General features: G+C 49.5%; 4 protein-coding genes across 4 annotated transcripts; 1 reads left to right on the top strand and 3 right to left on the bottom strand.

The window, feature by feature from the left end:
- Window positions 1-2,144: 2,144 nt before the first annotated feature.
- N7517_007671 (uncharacterized protein) lies at window positions 2,145-2,789 on the top strand (the record flags this gene model as incomplete). Its single annotated transcript, XM_056725401.1, has 1 exon — window positions 2,145-2,789. The coding sequence occupies one exon, from the start codon at window positions 2,145-2,147 to the stop codon at window positions 2,787-2,789; it is 645 nt and encodes a 214-aa protein (XP_056581651.1).
- A 2,807-nt stretch (window positions 2,790-5,596) lies between these two features.
- On the bottom strand, window positions 5,597-9,526 carry N7517_007670 (uncharacterized protein; the record flags this gene model as incomplete). Its single annotated transcript, XM_056725400.1, has 1 exon — window positions 5,597-9,526. The coding sequence occupies one exon, from the start codon at window positions 9,524-9,526 to the stop codon at window positions 5,597-5,599; it is 3,930 nt and encodes a 1,309-aa protein (XP_056581650.1).
- Window positions 9,527-9,585: 59 nt separating this feature from the next.
- Window positions 9,586-10,899, bottom strand: N7517_007669 (uncharacterized protein; the record flags this gene model as incomplete). Its single annotated transcript, XM_056725399.1, has 1 exon — window positions 9,586-10,899. One exon carries the CDS (start codon window positions 10,897-10,899, stop codon window positions 9,586-9,588), a length of 1,314 nt encoding a protein of 437 aa, XP_056581649.1.
- A 3,351-nt stretch (window positions 10,900-14,250) lies between these two features.
- On the bottom strand, window positions 14,251-15,318 carry N7517_007668 (uncharacterized protein; the record flags this gene model as incomplete). The annotated part of the gene is made up of 1 exon (XM_056725398.1): window positions 14,251-15,318. One exon carries the CDS (start codon window positions 15,316-15,318, stop codon window positions 14,251-14,253), a length of 1,068 nt encoding a protein of 355 aa, XP_056581648.1.
- Between the last annotated feature and the right edge of the window lie 32 nt (window positions 15,319-15,350).

Here is a 15,350-nt window from a genome sequence, read left to right as displayed (position 1 = left end):
CTATAGCGCTAGGCCTTATTGGAGGGCCTGTATGATACTAAGCTTAATTCGACCTAGCGGTACTCTAGACGATATTGCTGGTGGTTCACGCGACCAAAATCCACCGTCGGAGGCCACTCTGCTCCCGATACTCCGTACATACAACTAAGTTGTAGCAATTTTTGAGGTCTCAATATGAGAGCGATCAGGATATTTCTACGCAACCCCTTCGTTGCGGTATTCAAGCTAAGATATTTGCCTCGCTTGGTTCCCTTACAATGACTTCTTCGGCCTTCCCTAGGGCTTTATCTGTTAGGTAATTTAACATTGGGCTGGACAACTGACTCACTAGTTGGTTAGTTAACTAACTGGAGGGCTGAAAGTTTTTGTTTTTTTCTCCAGGTATATGACTCGTGTTAGGCTGTATACTGCAGTAGGTGTGACTCAAGAATGGATCGCTTAGATACTAGGCATAGCGTATTTTATTCAATTTATAGAGAAAGTTCATCCTCCGTCGAGCTTAAGAAGCTGTAGTAGAGTTTATCCATTAAATGAATATTTACTACGTAAACTTTCTAATTTGTCCTCTTCAAGAGATATGAGCCCTTCTAGTACATACATTGTTCTATCCTAACAAGCTGGAACTGTGGACTATAGGATATTTTCTTGAGGCAAGCCGAATTGTGCGAATTCTTCTAACCACACTGCCCAAAGAAGATGTGGATATGGATGAATGTGCTCACCGTAATAGCAGGGATGTTCACAACTTACTACTCGTCATAGTTATCGCTTCGAGGGTTACGCTAAGGCACTCTAATGCTTCATTAGTGGGACCGCATAATCATCTGTGGCCATGTCATACTAGGATACCTTAGTATCTAGCAAATAACCTGCTCAGCCTTCCCGCAAGCAATCAATTGGGCGGGACATATAGGTGGGCTCATCTTTAAGCGAGGAGAGATAAGTTGAAAGGATTGACTCTCTATAAAAAGTTAGGATGTTAGCTAAAGAGCTACAAGAAGCCTGATAAACCACGATCCAAGCATGTGATACAACAGAGCATCGAACCACTAGCTAGAGAATCCTTAGTGAAAAGTGATGGAGGTTACAAGCGCTATCAAGAATTATTATCAGTTACACATGATTCCATGTAAAATTGATTCCGTGGTTTCATTGGGCTCCAATCGGGCCTATAAAGAGACGTAGAATTCAGTGACAGTTTGGGATTTGAGGTTACTGTACGGAGTACTCCGTAGTAGCTCCACATCTTGAGCTGCAGGGATCCTCCAGGGGTCGGGCCGCATTTACGGAGTCCGCGAAAAGTGGTCCCCAAATCCATCTCGATATTAAGGGATTAATTACACGCCAATGCCTGGTGATCAAACAGCAGGCCAACGGTCAGGACACGTCTCCATAGGCTTATAGATATCTTCCAAGGAATGATCTAATCGGGTAAAAGGTGCGGGGGGCTATGGCCAAGCAAATTTAAGCGATCGTCTTCAACCAATGAGACTGTCTGGTGACACCTAGGTAGCGCTTATCGATGTAACCTCGGCTGGATGTTAGAGCCCCTCTGTACGGTGGATCCAATATTGGGCGCGGCCCGACATTCCGACCAGAAGATAATGATATTAGAATGACAGACTAATTGTGGCAGTGGGAGCATTTGATTGAGGTTATACGCAACAAAATTTCTTGCAGACCTTTTTCCGTACAAGTGGCTCTAAGCAGCCACAAATAGGAATATCTAGCTTCGGTCGTACCTTCATACAATTTGACTCACTGTTTGGGGGCAAGCAATTGCCTAGTAGAAGTGGGTTCATGTACTAGCCATGTGTTTAGACCGTCGTCGGCCGACTAAAGCGACCTGCATGGGAACTATCGAGGGCCAGTGAGCCTTCATAAGACATGTGGAATTAAACAGGGTGTGCGACTTCTACACTCCACTCTCACAACTGAGACTTCGGGTAAACAGCACCAGTCCCCTGATATTTTACCGCCAGGACCTATAAAGGGTGGCATCTCCCTCTATTACTTCTTGTCTGCTCTACTCGTTCACATCCTTCCATTAAACCTTCCATTAAAAATTCATCGAATGGACACTAGCACAATCGTTGCTCGCCTTTCTATCTTTGGCATACTTTTCTCCTCCCTCTGCTGGCTCTATGCGGTTTCCAACGGTGTCGATCCTGACGTTAAACATATTCTATGGACTCACATCTGCTCAACCCTCTACCCCACCTTCATCTACGCTTGGCCAACCAATCGAAGGCCAGCTACTGCCTGATGGATGGTATGCCATCCACTTCGACGGGAGCGAAGAGCTCATCTCCGCCGCCCTTGAAGCAGCTTTCCCTGATGTGAATACCACCAAAACGCTGGTTGTCCGTGAGCCAATCAAGGTCTGTGAGAGTGGCCTCTCCAAAATGGCGCAATGTGCAACTATTGCCCAGTTTGCGTACACAATTTCGGCTGGAATTGCGGGCGTAGTCTGGGGACAGAGCAAGAAGAAGAGCTGCAGCAAGGTTAAAGGCACCCTCGATGGCTGGAAGTATGAATACTACGCTACTGGGCGAAACTGCGACACGACCGCTCAGCAGGATACTATCCATGGCGCCCTCTACCACTTTCTAGCGAGCGTTGAGAAGAACAAAATCTGCGGCACACAGTGCTTATCGATGGACCATGGAGGTACCTGGGAGGGCTACCTAAAGTTTGGGAAGGAAGAGTGGTATGACGCCAATGCATACTGTGGCCCGCGCCTTTCTTTTAGCCCTTGCGCTTCGGGTGGGAACAACAGCTTCAAATAAGGGTTTTGTGTGGGATGTAGGGGAAGCTATGGAAGTCTGAGGTGGTTGTGGTTGCTCTGTGAGATGATATGGGAATGGGGGTTGAGCTATGTGGAGGAAGTTGCCAAAAAACTCAAAAAATACAAAAAAAATGAAGATAGTGATGTTGAAAATCGGCTTGAACAGCAATATTTTTTCTTTTCAAGTCCGTACTTGAAAAGTATTTGTGAGTAGTTTAGCAGATAGAATATTATAGCCTAATAGTAGGTTATAATATTTTATAGAGGAAGTAATATCTTATATAATATGATTATATAAGATATAGTATTGAAGGTTATACTTATCCTAAATAGGAGATAAAGATATATGTATATGGATGAGAATATTATTATTCTATTAGAGAGTAGACTGTCACCCTTTTTATAGACATTTTAGGAGGCAAATATAAGATAATATAAGATATCATATTATCTCACGATTTATGGCGATTTAGAAGTGAATCATAATATAGTTTACCACTATTAGTATATCCTTAGATATAGTAATAGTTACCAGTAATTTATATATGATATCCTTCACACCATTATACTCTACTATAATATACTATTATACCAAGATTGGGCTTTCCCCTTCTCGTATGGGCTAAAAAGATAGATCTCTTTTTCATTAAAAAAGCCCTAATCTAGATATTCATCCGATAAAACGATCGGAACTTCTTTAGAAAGCTCCACGATAAATGTATAACTAGCTATTTATGACTCTTTGTGCTAGAAAGTGGTCCTATACATAAGCGGGAAGATGAAGTTGGACAATATTTCTAAGCTGGCCTCCTCCTTGGTCTCACGTAGAGCAGTCTGTAAGATGGAGACGTCTTTGCTAGTTTCGTACCCTCCCCTAGGTACCTCCTAGCTTCCGCCCTAGGAGCCCTTATATCTACGCTGGATTAGTAGAACCTTAGGCTAGGACGGGGTTTCTGAATTTTAGCGGAAAGCGATAACGCTAGCTGTAAAGCGGTTAGTCTCGGGATTCTTTTCTTAGAGAATAGATATAGGGATATTGATATCCTGGAGCCTTAGTAGGATGGGCTCTATAGTGGAGTTATTGAAGGAGGATGCTATGGCCGAGGTGGTTAAGGAAAAATAATAGTGACTTAAAGAGAGGATATAGTATTAGCTGGCCTGGGAGCCCTGCCGTCTTATATAGATTGGTAAAGCATAGTATATCTAATTTTCCTTCTATTTAATCGAGTAGAAAGGTCTGGACCTAGGTGGATGTAGACACCGCTCTTCCACTATTTTAGTCGTGGCGTTCTATCTTAGTGTTAACGCGGATATTATCCGATTCGCTCTATTAAATATAATTAACACACTGCTATGACTTATAGTATAGAAACCCTAGTATTAGACTAGGAATTTACGGGGATTACTACTAGACTATAATTTCCGGTTTATTAGTATCCTCGTATTGCCTATTGTAAGCTATATAAAAGCCTAGACTAGTGGGGTAGCTAATATGGTCTAGTCCACTCTGTCTCTATAGCTAAGATTGAGATTTTCCCTTCGTAGTAGGATATAATTCTCCTGGTTCTATGCTAGACAAAACTACTCGAGCAATAGTAAAACTGTAGCGGAACCGGTATAGCGACTAAGATGCCCGATATATATTTCTGGTATTTGTTTCTACTCTCTTATAAGTCTAGTTCCGGCACCTATTAGACTCGAATACAACTATTCGTTATACTATAAGGGATGATAAAAGACGATCTAGCACTTTTAAACTTATGATCCCCTTATAATGGACCAGCCGGTTTATAACTCCTTTGCGTTTATCTTGGCTCTTAGAGCGCAAAATTATACCGGATTATAGGGTAGTTGTAAGCGGATCGGCCTAAGCTTATACCTTAGTTATTAATACCATGCTAACGATATAAACACCCGCCCCTTTTTATTAATTTAGGTTAACTAACTCAAAGCCCTTCATTTTTGATTGGTGAATATTTAGCCAGCAGAACTTGGGGTGTTAAGACTTTTGCTGTGTCACTGTATATACTCCAACCAGCACCAACCTGACATGCCAGGGCATATTATTGAAATATCGGCGACAAACTGCTTGAGTATCCAACGGGCTGGTGTTGGGATTCCATACGAAGCTGGTAGGCTGACCAGCAGCCGGAGAGGGGGGCCTTTTGTTGTCGTCTCAAACCAAGTCGATTAAGAATCAGGCTACCTACCGTGTCTTTGCCTCATCAGATGCATCTTCCATACCCCACCCAAATTCTTGCTGGGGACTAGCAATATCCCAAGGTAAGAGAAAGTTTGTTCCGACAGGTTAAGGCCATATGGCAAACGGACGCCTATAAGTCAGGATTGAATAATACAGTAAGTAAGTAAGTAAGTAAGTAAATTTCATTCGCGGATCTGTCAGGCGGTGAAGCCCGATTTGCCGGCAGGGCACTACGTGATAGCCGGGACAACTATATCACATGACGATGGCTGTTTACTCCGTTGTTTCCGACGATCCCCTTCAACGCCCCTTTGTTACGGATTTCACCTACCTGGGTCATGGCAACCCATAATTCACCAGGGCTGCTCAGGCTTGGCAGAGCCGTGAACAGTCCAGCGGCGTACAGAAGGCGTACACTCTCCAAGGAAACAGGGCAAACGCCATCCCCGTCTTCAGTCGATCGCTTTCATCCCTGCGGGACCGAGGCCCGTACTGTCCAGCAACTCACACGGCAAGCCGTGAAGGTGATCAGTGACGCAGGGGGGTACTCACTGTAGTTCTGGGGACCCGAAATGGGGCAAGCGAGAGGATCTAAAATCCCAGGGTCACGAGTCTACTTTGTTAGTGACTCGGTAGGTGGTCGGTAGGCTCCTGAATTGGCCGAGGAGCCTAGTTTGCATCATAAAGCTGACTGCTCTGACTGCTAATGATGGCTTCGAGAGCCATTCTTTCCACATATCGGGGCCACCCTCGCTCCCACCTCCTCGGGCAAGCCCGAGGGTTCGGTGACGGAGTTCGGTGAAATGGGGACAGGAGAAGAGGATGTGGTGCGTGTTCATGGTGCCTTGGTCACATGTGCAACGCGATGGGTTGCGTAGTGGGTTATCTTCGAGGGCCTGTTCCCTCCACTGCGGGAGAGTAGCGAGGTAAGCGGGGAGACCAATCTTACCGGTCTGCATCTGCACCAGCACTGAGCTGGCTGCGCGTCTCAGAGACTCATGTATCGCGAAGATCGCTTTCGTCGGTTCAGGGAAAAGTGCGCGGAGGTGAGCGCCGCTGTTGCTTGACGCCCACTCCTCCTTCCACCGCTTCGCAGCGTGTTCGCGGAGCTTAGTGCGACAGCCGGAAAGGAGGATGACCGCTTCGGCGGGCCCGTATGTTTTTGCTGCGAGCTTTGCTAGACCGTCAGCACGCTCGTTTCCATGTACTCCCATATGACCGGGGGTCCAGTGGATACGGATGCGCCAGGCCGCTAGCCGTAGGTTTTCTATTTGGATGGCGATGTTGCGGAGAATCTGCTGCCCGGAGCTGCGTCGCGGCTGGGCACACGCCTGGATGGCGGCCTGGTTGTCCGTGAAAATGGTCATTGTGCGGGTGGGGGCTCTCGAGGTAGCGACGAGTTCCCTCACCAGGTCATCTTTAATTTGGCAGAGTGCAAAAAGGATTCCCTTCAGTTCGGCTGCGTAAACCGTATCCTGGTCGTCGAGCCTGGCGGTTGCGTTCCCTTTGGATGTGACCGCCGAGGCACCGACGCCCCCACCCTCTGTTTTGCTCCCGTCTGTGTAGGCGATCGCCGAGTTCGGCCCGTAGAGAGGCGTCGCCCGGAGAATCAGATCATGTTCTTTGATGGCGGTGTCCTTGTCCGGTGCTATCCGGGTCTCTGGTGGTTGCCACCAAGGGGGGACCGCAAACGGCCGGATCAGTTCCAACCTGTGGACTTCAATTCCTTTGAACTTGAGATGTGTCTCCAGTCGTTTGAGCGGCGATATCAGTCCGTATCGTCGTCCTTCGTCGCTTCGTCTAGCGAGTGTGGACCTAAGGGGTGATGTATGTATGCGAAGACAGGCCTCTTCCGCGAGGCGTTGTATGGCGATTGGTGCTGGTGGGACGAAGAGACATACCTCCAGAGCGGGCCCGGCAGTTGTCCTGAAAGCCCCTGCGATATACTGGAGAACCTGCCGTTGCATCGACCGAAAGGCGCTGTTCGCTCGATCCTCGAAAGATTTAGAGCCGTATGCTCCTTGTGTATACCACTTGGAGCAGGCGAATGAGATCTGAGGGAGTAGGACTGCCGTCCACATGCGGCGGAGGTGTAGGGTCGAGACGCCCCACGTCATCCCCGCGATTGATCGTAGCGCGGCAATCAATTGTGCGGCCTTCTTGCGACACTGCGCGATTTGGCTTTCTCCCGTGAGGTGCTCATCTAGCATGACGCCGAGGTATTTGAGGGACGAGGTGGGGCGGACTTCAACGCCTTGAAGGGTGATGCTCTCGCCCGACGGCGGTCGATCTATTCTTCGAGCTCTCCAGCCTTTCTTCCACATGTGTATCAGTCCATATTTGGCGGGTGCGAAGCGTGATGCATGGCGACTGGCCCAGTCATCTGCGACTTGATGCAGTCTCTCCAGGAGCTGGCAGTTGTCTAGCGCGGATTTACTCCATACCAGGATACAGATATCATCGATGTACCCGGTAACAAGAGCTTGTCCGGCTGCGGCGTCGTGAAGCTCGTCAATGAGGTCTGCATTGTAGAAGAGGTAGAGGACCGGTGATAGCGGTGAGCCCTGCAGGATGCCTGTGGCCACCGGGTTTGTGCCCATCGAGCCTTCTTGTAGAACCAGCGTTGTTGCGCGGTCTCTCAGGAAGCTGAGGATCCACCGGACCATTTGCTCCGGTATCCTTCGTTTCCTTAGGCAGTGGGCCAATCTCTCATGTGCCACATGATCGAACGCGCCGGTCACGTCAAGTGTTAGCAGGGTAGCGACGTGTGCATCCTGCCTCCAGGACTCGTACACTCGCTCTAAGAGGAGGTGGAGGGCATGATCGCATGACCTTCCGACTCTTCCCCCGATGTGAGTCTCCGGTAGAAGTGCGTGGGCCTCGACTAGGTAGCTGAGTCGGGTAGCGAGTACTGACTCGGGCGCTTTCCCCAGGGTGCTCAGTAGGGTGATCGGTCTGTAGGCCTTTGGTATGGTATAATCCGGTTTCCCAGGCTTTCTGAGAATGACGGTAGTGGACTCGCGGAAGTGATTAGGGCAGTACCCTAGCCGCAAACATTCGTTGAACAGATGTGTCAGAAACGTGAGGAGGCTTGGTATCTCGATGGCCTTCTTCAGTGCGGCATTCGGGATCCCGTCTGGCCCCGGGGCCTTGTACGATGCAGATCTCTGTATAGCGTGCATGACTTCTTCGGAGGTGATTAGTGGCGCATTGACTGCAACAGGATAGTCGTACCCCTCGAGGTCTGATAAGTCCGCAGTGGGTGCAGGAGGGAAAAGGACCTTGCGGAGGATGTCCGCCTTGCCTTCTGCCGTCACGTACTCCCTGTCCCCTTCACGTAATGTCGGAGTGTGGGTCGCCCGCGGGGTAGTATTCCTGGCCCATCTCGATAGCTTCCAGAAGTCGTCGATTGACTTGGTCGCTGCTTCTACTCGTTCCCGATGTGCTTCATTGGCGACCTTCGCACTCTGGCGGCCAAGTTCATGGCGCATCTGTCGGAACCGCTCCTGGTCCTCATCGCTTCCGGTCTCTCTTGCCCATCGTCGTGCACGTTTGACCTGGCGTCTTAGATCTTCCAGCTTCTTCGTGTACGTGGGAAAGGAGTGTGGCCCGACTCTTTTTGTCGGGACCGTGCTGTGGGTGGCATCCATCATTGCGGAGATGAGTTCTTCGACTGCCCGGTCAACTTCGTCGGTGCTGCGGAGGGGACGGCGGGACCACGTCTTGGATCTGAGCACTTTCAACCACTCATCCCAATCAGCCTCCTTCCAGTTCGTGATCGTCCGGCAGGGGGTTTCGGTGCATTGGATGTCGAATTCGGTCACGACTGGCACATGGTCGGCTGCATATAGCCACTGCCTTTGGGTGGTGCACCGTGTACATCGCTCGGCAAGGGATCTCGACGCCCATGTCAGGTCCAGTGTGGTCTCAACATGGTTACCGTACACCAGGCCCTCGTATGTAACCGCGCCTCTTTGCGTCAGCAGTTGCATGTCTCTGTCACCCATGATACTGATTAGGTCATCAGCATCTTGATCCTCCTGTTGTGATTGCGTCGTTTGCGACCAGAGCGGATGGTGTAGGTTAAAGTCCCCTACCACCACGTGCTGGCCCGCGCCGCTATTCCTTAGCAACCTTCTGACTACCTGGAGCGTGGCTTTGGCGGTCGCCGCGCGTAGTTCCTGCCGACTTTCGTCGCCCTCGTCTCGGACCTTGCTCTCCACGTATACGTTGTGTACGTGTATTGCCCCACTATTGGTCTTAACCGTGAGTGTACTTGCGTCTCGCGTGTGGTAGCAGATCGACCATGATTTCGGGTCGATTCTCTTATTGATATAGAAACAGACTCGCGGTTTCGCGGCGTTCGCCGCGGTTTGTCTTCCGTGGATTTGTTCCGTCGGGCGGAGAAGGACGTGGAAGCGTCCCCCCAACGCCTGGGAATACGTCGTCATGGGGTTGGTGTGGTTGTACACCTCTGGCTCCTGGATTGCCAAGATCTCCATCTCCTGCACTCCTTCTTCGCCGAAGAGGTGCATCATGACCTTGTTTCTCGACTTCCATGTGTTGGCCTGTAGTATTCGAAGCTGTGTGGACTTTAACATTGAGTGGGTCTTTCAAGGAGAGCCTTCCGTGTTTGTCGACGCGTGGAGCGCGCGGGGGGAGCTTCCTCGCTAGTTCCGTCCTGAAGCTCGTCATGGCTCTCACTGCGTCCTCGGTGCTGTATTTCTATATGTGCAGGGCTCTCCAGATGGCCGGTTTCTGTGGGCGAGTCGATGACCACGACGTCGTTCACGGAGTCCACTGGTTGGGCGCCATAGCTTGATAGGGCGCGAAGGTCCTCTTCTATCTCTTCTTGACTGTCCTCGCCAGACTCGACAACGCGCCGCTTTTTCATCCGGGAGCGGGAGCGGCTTGATGACTTCTTCTTCGCGGCCTTCGCAGCTCTGGCTTCAGCAGCCCTTGCATCCGCCTGGACTGTTTCGTAGGGTGTAGGGTGATCTTCTTCGCTGGATGGCGGCGTGGCGGGCTCGCTATATCGTTCCGGGTGTAGCTGCGGGCCCTGGCGTCTGTTGAGCTGGATCTTTGCCAGCTCTTCGCCCCGAATAGGGCATCCCCGATCAAAGGCAAAGTGACTGAGATCGGGTTTCTTGTGCCTGACACACTCAGCGCACTTGGCCTTGCGGCGGTCGTGCGCATATGGGCACTCCTTGGAATCATGATCCCCTGCGCAGTAGGCGCAGTGATCGTCTCGCTTGCAATTTCGGGCTATGTGTCCGTACATCTGGCAGCGGTAGCATTGCTGGAGGCGGTGACTGCCGTCGAAGAACTGGCAGTCGTGGTTCCTTCCGTAGATCGCCAGACCACGTAAAATGGCCTGGTTGGCAGCGTATGGGTCGGCGAACTCGATCAGGAGCTTCGTGGACTCTGGCCTCGTTTCTTCCATTTTCCTCTTGGTCATCAGCCAGTCCATGTATACGATCTCGGCAGCAGTAGATATTCGTTTGACGTTCTCGGCTTTCAGCTGCCTCCTCGCGTCTGTGGCGGAGGGAGAGAATCGACAAGTCACGCCGTGGACCACCACGGCGTAGGTTTGTCTTTTCAGTCCCGCGTTCTCGCCGAGCACCTGGCACCAGGTGTCGGAAAATCCGGCGGGGGCAGCCTTGATGAGGTCTTCGTAGTCTTTGATATCATCTACCTGGATGAGGATGTCGCCGCTAGGCAGAACTCGTGCTGCGGAAACGACTCGGTCTAGAAGTCTCGTGCTAGGCTCAGCATTCTCTAGCTCCCTAGCTACGTCATTGATGGATCTGTTCAGCCGTTTGACCAGCTCATCCTCTCTCCTGCGAAGAGGGTCAACGATGGCACGGTCAGTGCCGCGGACGGTTAGCTGAAGGGTCTCGCGCATCATCACTTGGGCAGGTGCACTGCTGCTACTGCTGAGGTCATTACTCGGGACTGAAGTCCCATTGGTCTGCGTTCTGTTCATCCATCCAGAGACCTGTGGGGACTGTGGTGTCACGTGATTCGCGAGTGCGTCGCGATATGAGGTCGATCGGGGGGCATCGGGAGGGTATTGGTCGTGAATTCAGAGCTCAAGCATTAGGCATATGCAAGACACGTCCTAACAATCAGTAGCGTATAATGTTTCTTACGGTATTACCAACAGTCTTTATTTCAGTGGCATTCAGCAGTGCCGGATTTCGAAGCTGTCAACTGCTCACGCTATAGCAAACAATCGCCTCCCTTATCTTGGATTTTTCCCATGTTGAAGGCGTCTGCTTCCAAGTCTGGCTTTGGGATAACTTCGCCATTATAAGCAAGCTTTCATCTGTCATTTTCCTCTGCGGCTTCGGGAGGATCTGCATAATAACTTCACATTAAGCTTTTTTTTCTTTGGGAAATAGTTAATTAGAAACAAAATTGGAATACTGACGGTTTGGAAGCTTGAGAACAGTCTGAGTTAGTCATTGAGGACAGCTTGGGACTGAGATAACTGCGAAAGATATCATTCCACATTGAGTGCCTTGCTGAGGCAATTTTTAGCCATATCAGAGGGTGTTGCTCAATTAGCACTTGGGGGCTTCTTTTATTGATACTTATCCATGATGCCTTGGGAATGTTTACCTATGAAAGTAACGTTGACTCGCCGGGTAAACTGAGAATCTTTGGAAAGAGGACCGATATCTAGAAGCCGACAATCGCCCCTGCATTCGATTTTTGTCCACTCCATAGCCAACGGACATTAGAAAAAAATCGCTCTAAATCATTTCGAGATTGTTTTATTCCTCTAGCATGCCGTTCGATCTCATAAGTGATGCACTGGAGTGCCAGTCGCCTGTCCTGAATCGCAACAACTGCCAACAGTATTTCGTTTTCCATGGCCAAGACTGCGCTTCTCTCTTCATCGGGGATGCTTTTTGAGAGAGAAACACAGTGAGTCTAGTGTAGAGAATCTGTCAACCGATCGTATCAATGCCAAGAGCTTTGAACTTGACATACGACACAGATTTTTCCATCTCGTATGTATGACATTGTCAAAAGTGTGCAGTTGTGCTGTCAATATTCGCACTTCTATGCCCCCGAAGAAATCAAGACGATATCAGTCCGTTTCGTGCATATTGTTGGCTGAGTGTTTAATATATTTTTGAGAGTCCTGGAATCAAACGCATGCATCTCCGTTGCTCCAGATTTCCAACCTAGCCTGTTAGGTTCTGACTGACCCAATGCTGATGGTGATCTAACTAAAGCAATTTGAACGGAAGACAATCGATGGCACAGTCCTGTTAAAGCCTCGGCTGTACTTTTGGTAGCTTTGAGGGTTTCCAGGAGGGCACAGATGCTCTGCTGCGCAGCTTTTGCGGCTTGGACCGATTGTTTCTACTATCGTGAGCAAAAGAAATGCCAATATGGAGTACGGTTAGTTGATGCAGTATAAGGAGTAGATGAAGGCTGAACTTACTATGGTATATTTAAAAGTAGTTTGTGTTTAGCTTCTTAGTATGGTGGTAGAGCAATGATGAAGACCATTGTTTACGGAGGGGGTGACTAACTATATATCCCTTTTGCGATGGCATCACTTTGGGTAGAAACGCTGGGGGGAAGAAAGGGGGGTTCAATGTTTCGAGCTCCTAGGATTTCGATTTAAGTTTGGCTCGAAGTTTAGGACTCTGGTAATGCTTAGTAGGCTCCTGGGAAGGCGCCGCGGGCTCCTAGGAGCTCATCGGGATATTACCATTGGTGGCTTGTCTTCGGCTTACAAACTATTTAGCAATAGTGAAGACATGACGTTATACGCTCAGGAAAGCCTTCGGCTTGTGCGCTCATTGGCGAGAGAAGTGGTTCATCGGTTCATCGTTGTCATCTGCGGAACCTCCAATTAGTTGCCTTAATACAGAGAAGGGTTCTAGATCTTCAAGGAAACCCATCCAATCGCCCTCGCCCTAGTAGTAATCCAAAGCCCGATTAGGGGATCGCCGGGCTGGTAAGCGAAGTATTCCGAGGGGTATTCCTAGGAGCATAGGCTAAAATGGTAAAATGGTGGGTCAATTGAATAGCCCCACTGTGAGATTTTTTACTTGGATAGGATCGAGACCGCTAGGACGAACGGCCAACGTTGACTGCGCCCGTCCTTTTTTGATGGGCGATCTAAATGGCAAGTGTTGCACGTGATGGGATTAGCGTGTCGCATTTTATTGATGTAGTTTACTCAGGCCGCTCATCCCTACACTCAGTGAGCACTCAGTGAGCAAATCAGAGTGCTCAGATGGTGATCAGTGAGTGGATCAGGGTGCTCAGGGGATGCTCAGTGAGCAGATCACGCTGATTATGTAATGATCCGTGATCAAGTCAGGGTACTCAGGGACGTGCTCAGTTTTACTCAGTGATCAAAAAGCGGCAAGAGGTGAGCACTAATACGGAAAGGGAAAGGTCTCGAGTGCCAGGCATTATCCGGTACATATGTAGTTAAGTATGCATCTCATGCATGATGCTCCTAAATACATGTATATGGACCAGACCCAAGCCAAGTATGTTGTATGTAGTACATAACAATACATAGGTAGTAAGTAGATAGATAAAAGAGAACACGAAGCAAATAAGAATGAATACCTCGCTGCTCTCTTATTCATTATAAGATGACAAAAACAAAAAGATAACGACCAATGCAGGATTCGAACCTACGATCTCCCGCACCGGAAACGGATGCCTTACCACTAGGCCAATTGGCCGCCTTGTGTATTATTTGTTCAAGTAAAGTATCTATGAAGGAATGAGCTGCTAGTGATAATCTAACCTAGATGTAGCTAGTTGCGTTGTTATTTCCATCTATCACTCGAGAACATGGGATGAGGATTTTATGAAATTAGTTTGACTAGCCGACCAAAATTTGTGGATGTGCAATCGGCTATGCTGTCCAGCTGTTGAGTTGTTACTTATTATTCGAAGCATGTCAAATGCTTTCCTTGATTCAATGATAAACCGAAGCTTCAGTGCATAAATCACAGGCAATTTTGAAGTTTGGACACAGAAACCCGCAGGAAAATCCTGCTATGTAATGAGACAGGCAGACGAAGCTGCAAGGAGCGCACGCAAAAAACCAAAACATAGAAATCGTAAGTCGTAGTCAAATCAAAACCGGCTTTTCCGGTCCGGACCACCCAGTTAAAGAGCGCCCTTGGGGGTATCAGGTCGTTACACGCGATGAAAACAAATACAGCCATACCACTCGAGATGGAAGATGCTCCGAAAGGTAAAGACCAGCCTAATCAGAGTCATACATGTCCACATCGTCCACTACCACCGTCGTGCCCAACGCCTCCTTACCTTCCCGGATCATCGCCTGCAACTGCTTATTCAATCGCTGGATACTGGCATCTTCTTCTCGTTCCTTTCGGCGCATCTTAGCAGCCTGTCGCTGGATATCAGCAGACGCAGGAGCATCCCTCAACCGGGGGGATGGAAGGCCCGCCAGTCCCTTAGTAGGCGAGTGGGGTCCGCTAGAAGAATAAGTGACTCGCTTAGCGAGTCGGGGCATCACAGCGGATTTGCGGCGAGGACTCGATGCCTGGAAAGTGCGTCGAGCGCGGAGTGACGGGCTGGGAAGCTCACTGCTGCCCACGAATGGATCCGAGCTCTCAGGTACCACGACCCAGCTTCGGTCAACGTCTTCGTCTGGATATTGGCCGGGTACGGGCGTCGAGCAGAATGTGTTCGGGCTGTACATGTCTTTCTCGGTAGATGGGCTAGTTGAAGGCTGCCAGCTGGATTCGAGAGTTGTTGCTGGTCCGGATGACATGTCATAGCCCTGTCCTCCTCCTGCGTAGAACCCTCGGAACGCGCCAGCCCAGCATAAATCGAGGACTTTGCTAACCGCTTTGATCACGGTCTGGCCCCAGCCTGTGGAAGTTGTGGTATTGGGGCTATCGGGGCTTGCAGATAAGATGCAAGAGTCGCGGCGGCTGCGCTTGCGACTGCCGTCGTAGTCTGCTAGGTTTGTTGACTCGTCGCTGGAATCGAAGGAGGGTGGGAGGAAGGATTCGCGGTATCGGTTCGGACGGTAATCTAGCTCGGCAGAAGCATGGAAATCGTTGCCTCCACTTACGCTTACTGAGCGGTAGTTGGAGTGGATCATCGGAGACCCGGTGAAATTGGACTCAAAATGCGACGAAAGTTTCTCTGTGTTACGACGTGGTCGCTTGCGACTGACTGAAAGAGAATAAAGCGACGTGGAAGCCGTGGAGGCTGGTACTTGGAATAGCTGAGAGGGCGCATTTGAGAGGTCGAGTGTAGGTGGTGAAGCAGAGTTGAAGAAGGCGTGCATGTCGGGCATTTTAGAAACAAAGATAAAAGACAAAGATCAGA

Source organism: Penicillium concentricum, assembly GCF_028827145.1.
Source record: "Penicillium concentricum strain IBT 3081 chromosome Unknown utg000002l_segment0_segment0, whole genome shotgun sequence".
In the NCBI taxonomy this organism is placed as follows: Eukaryota; Fungi; Ascomycota; class Eurotiomycetes; order Eurotiales; family Aspergillaceae; genus Penicillium; species Penicillium concentricum.
The sequence above is the reverse complement of the archived record's forward strand: the minus strand, read 5'-3'. Positions and strand labels throughout refer to the sequence as shown.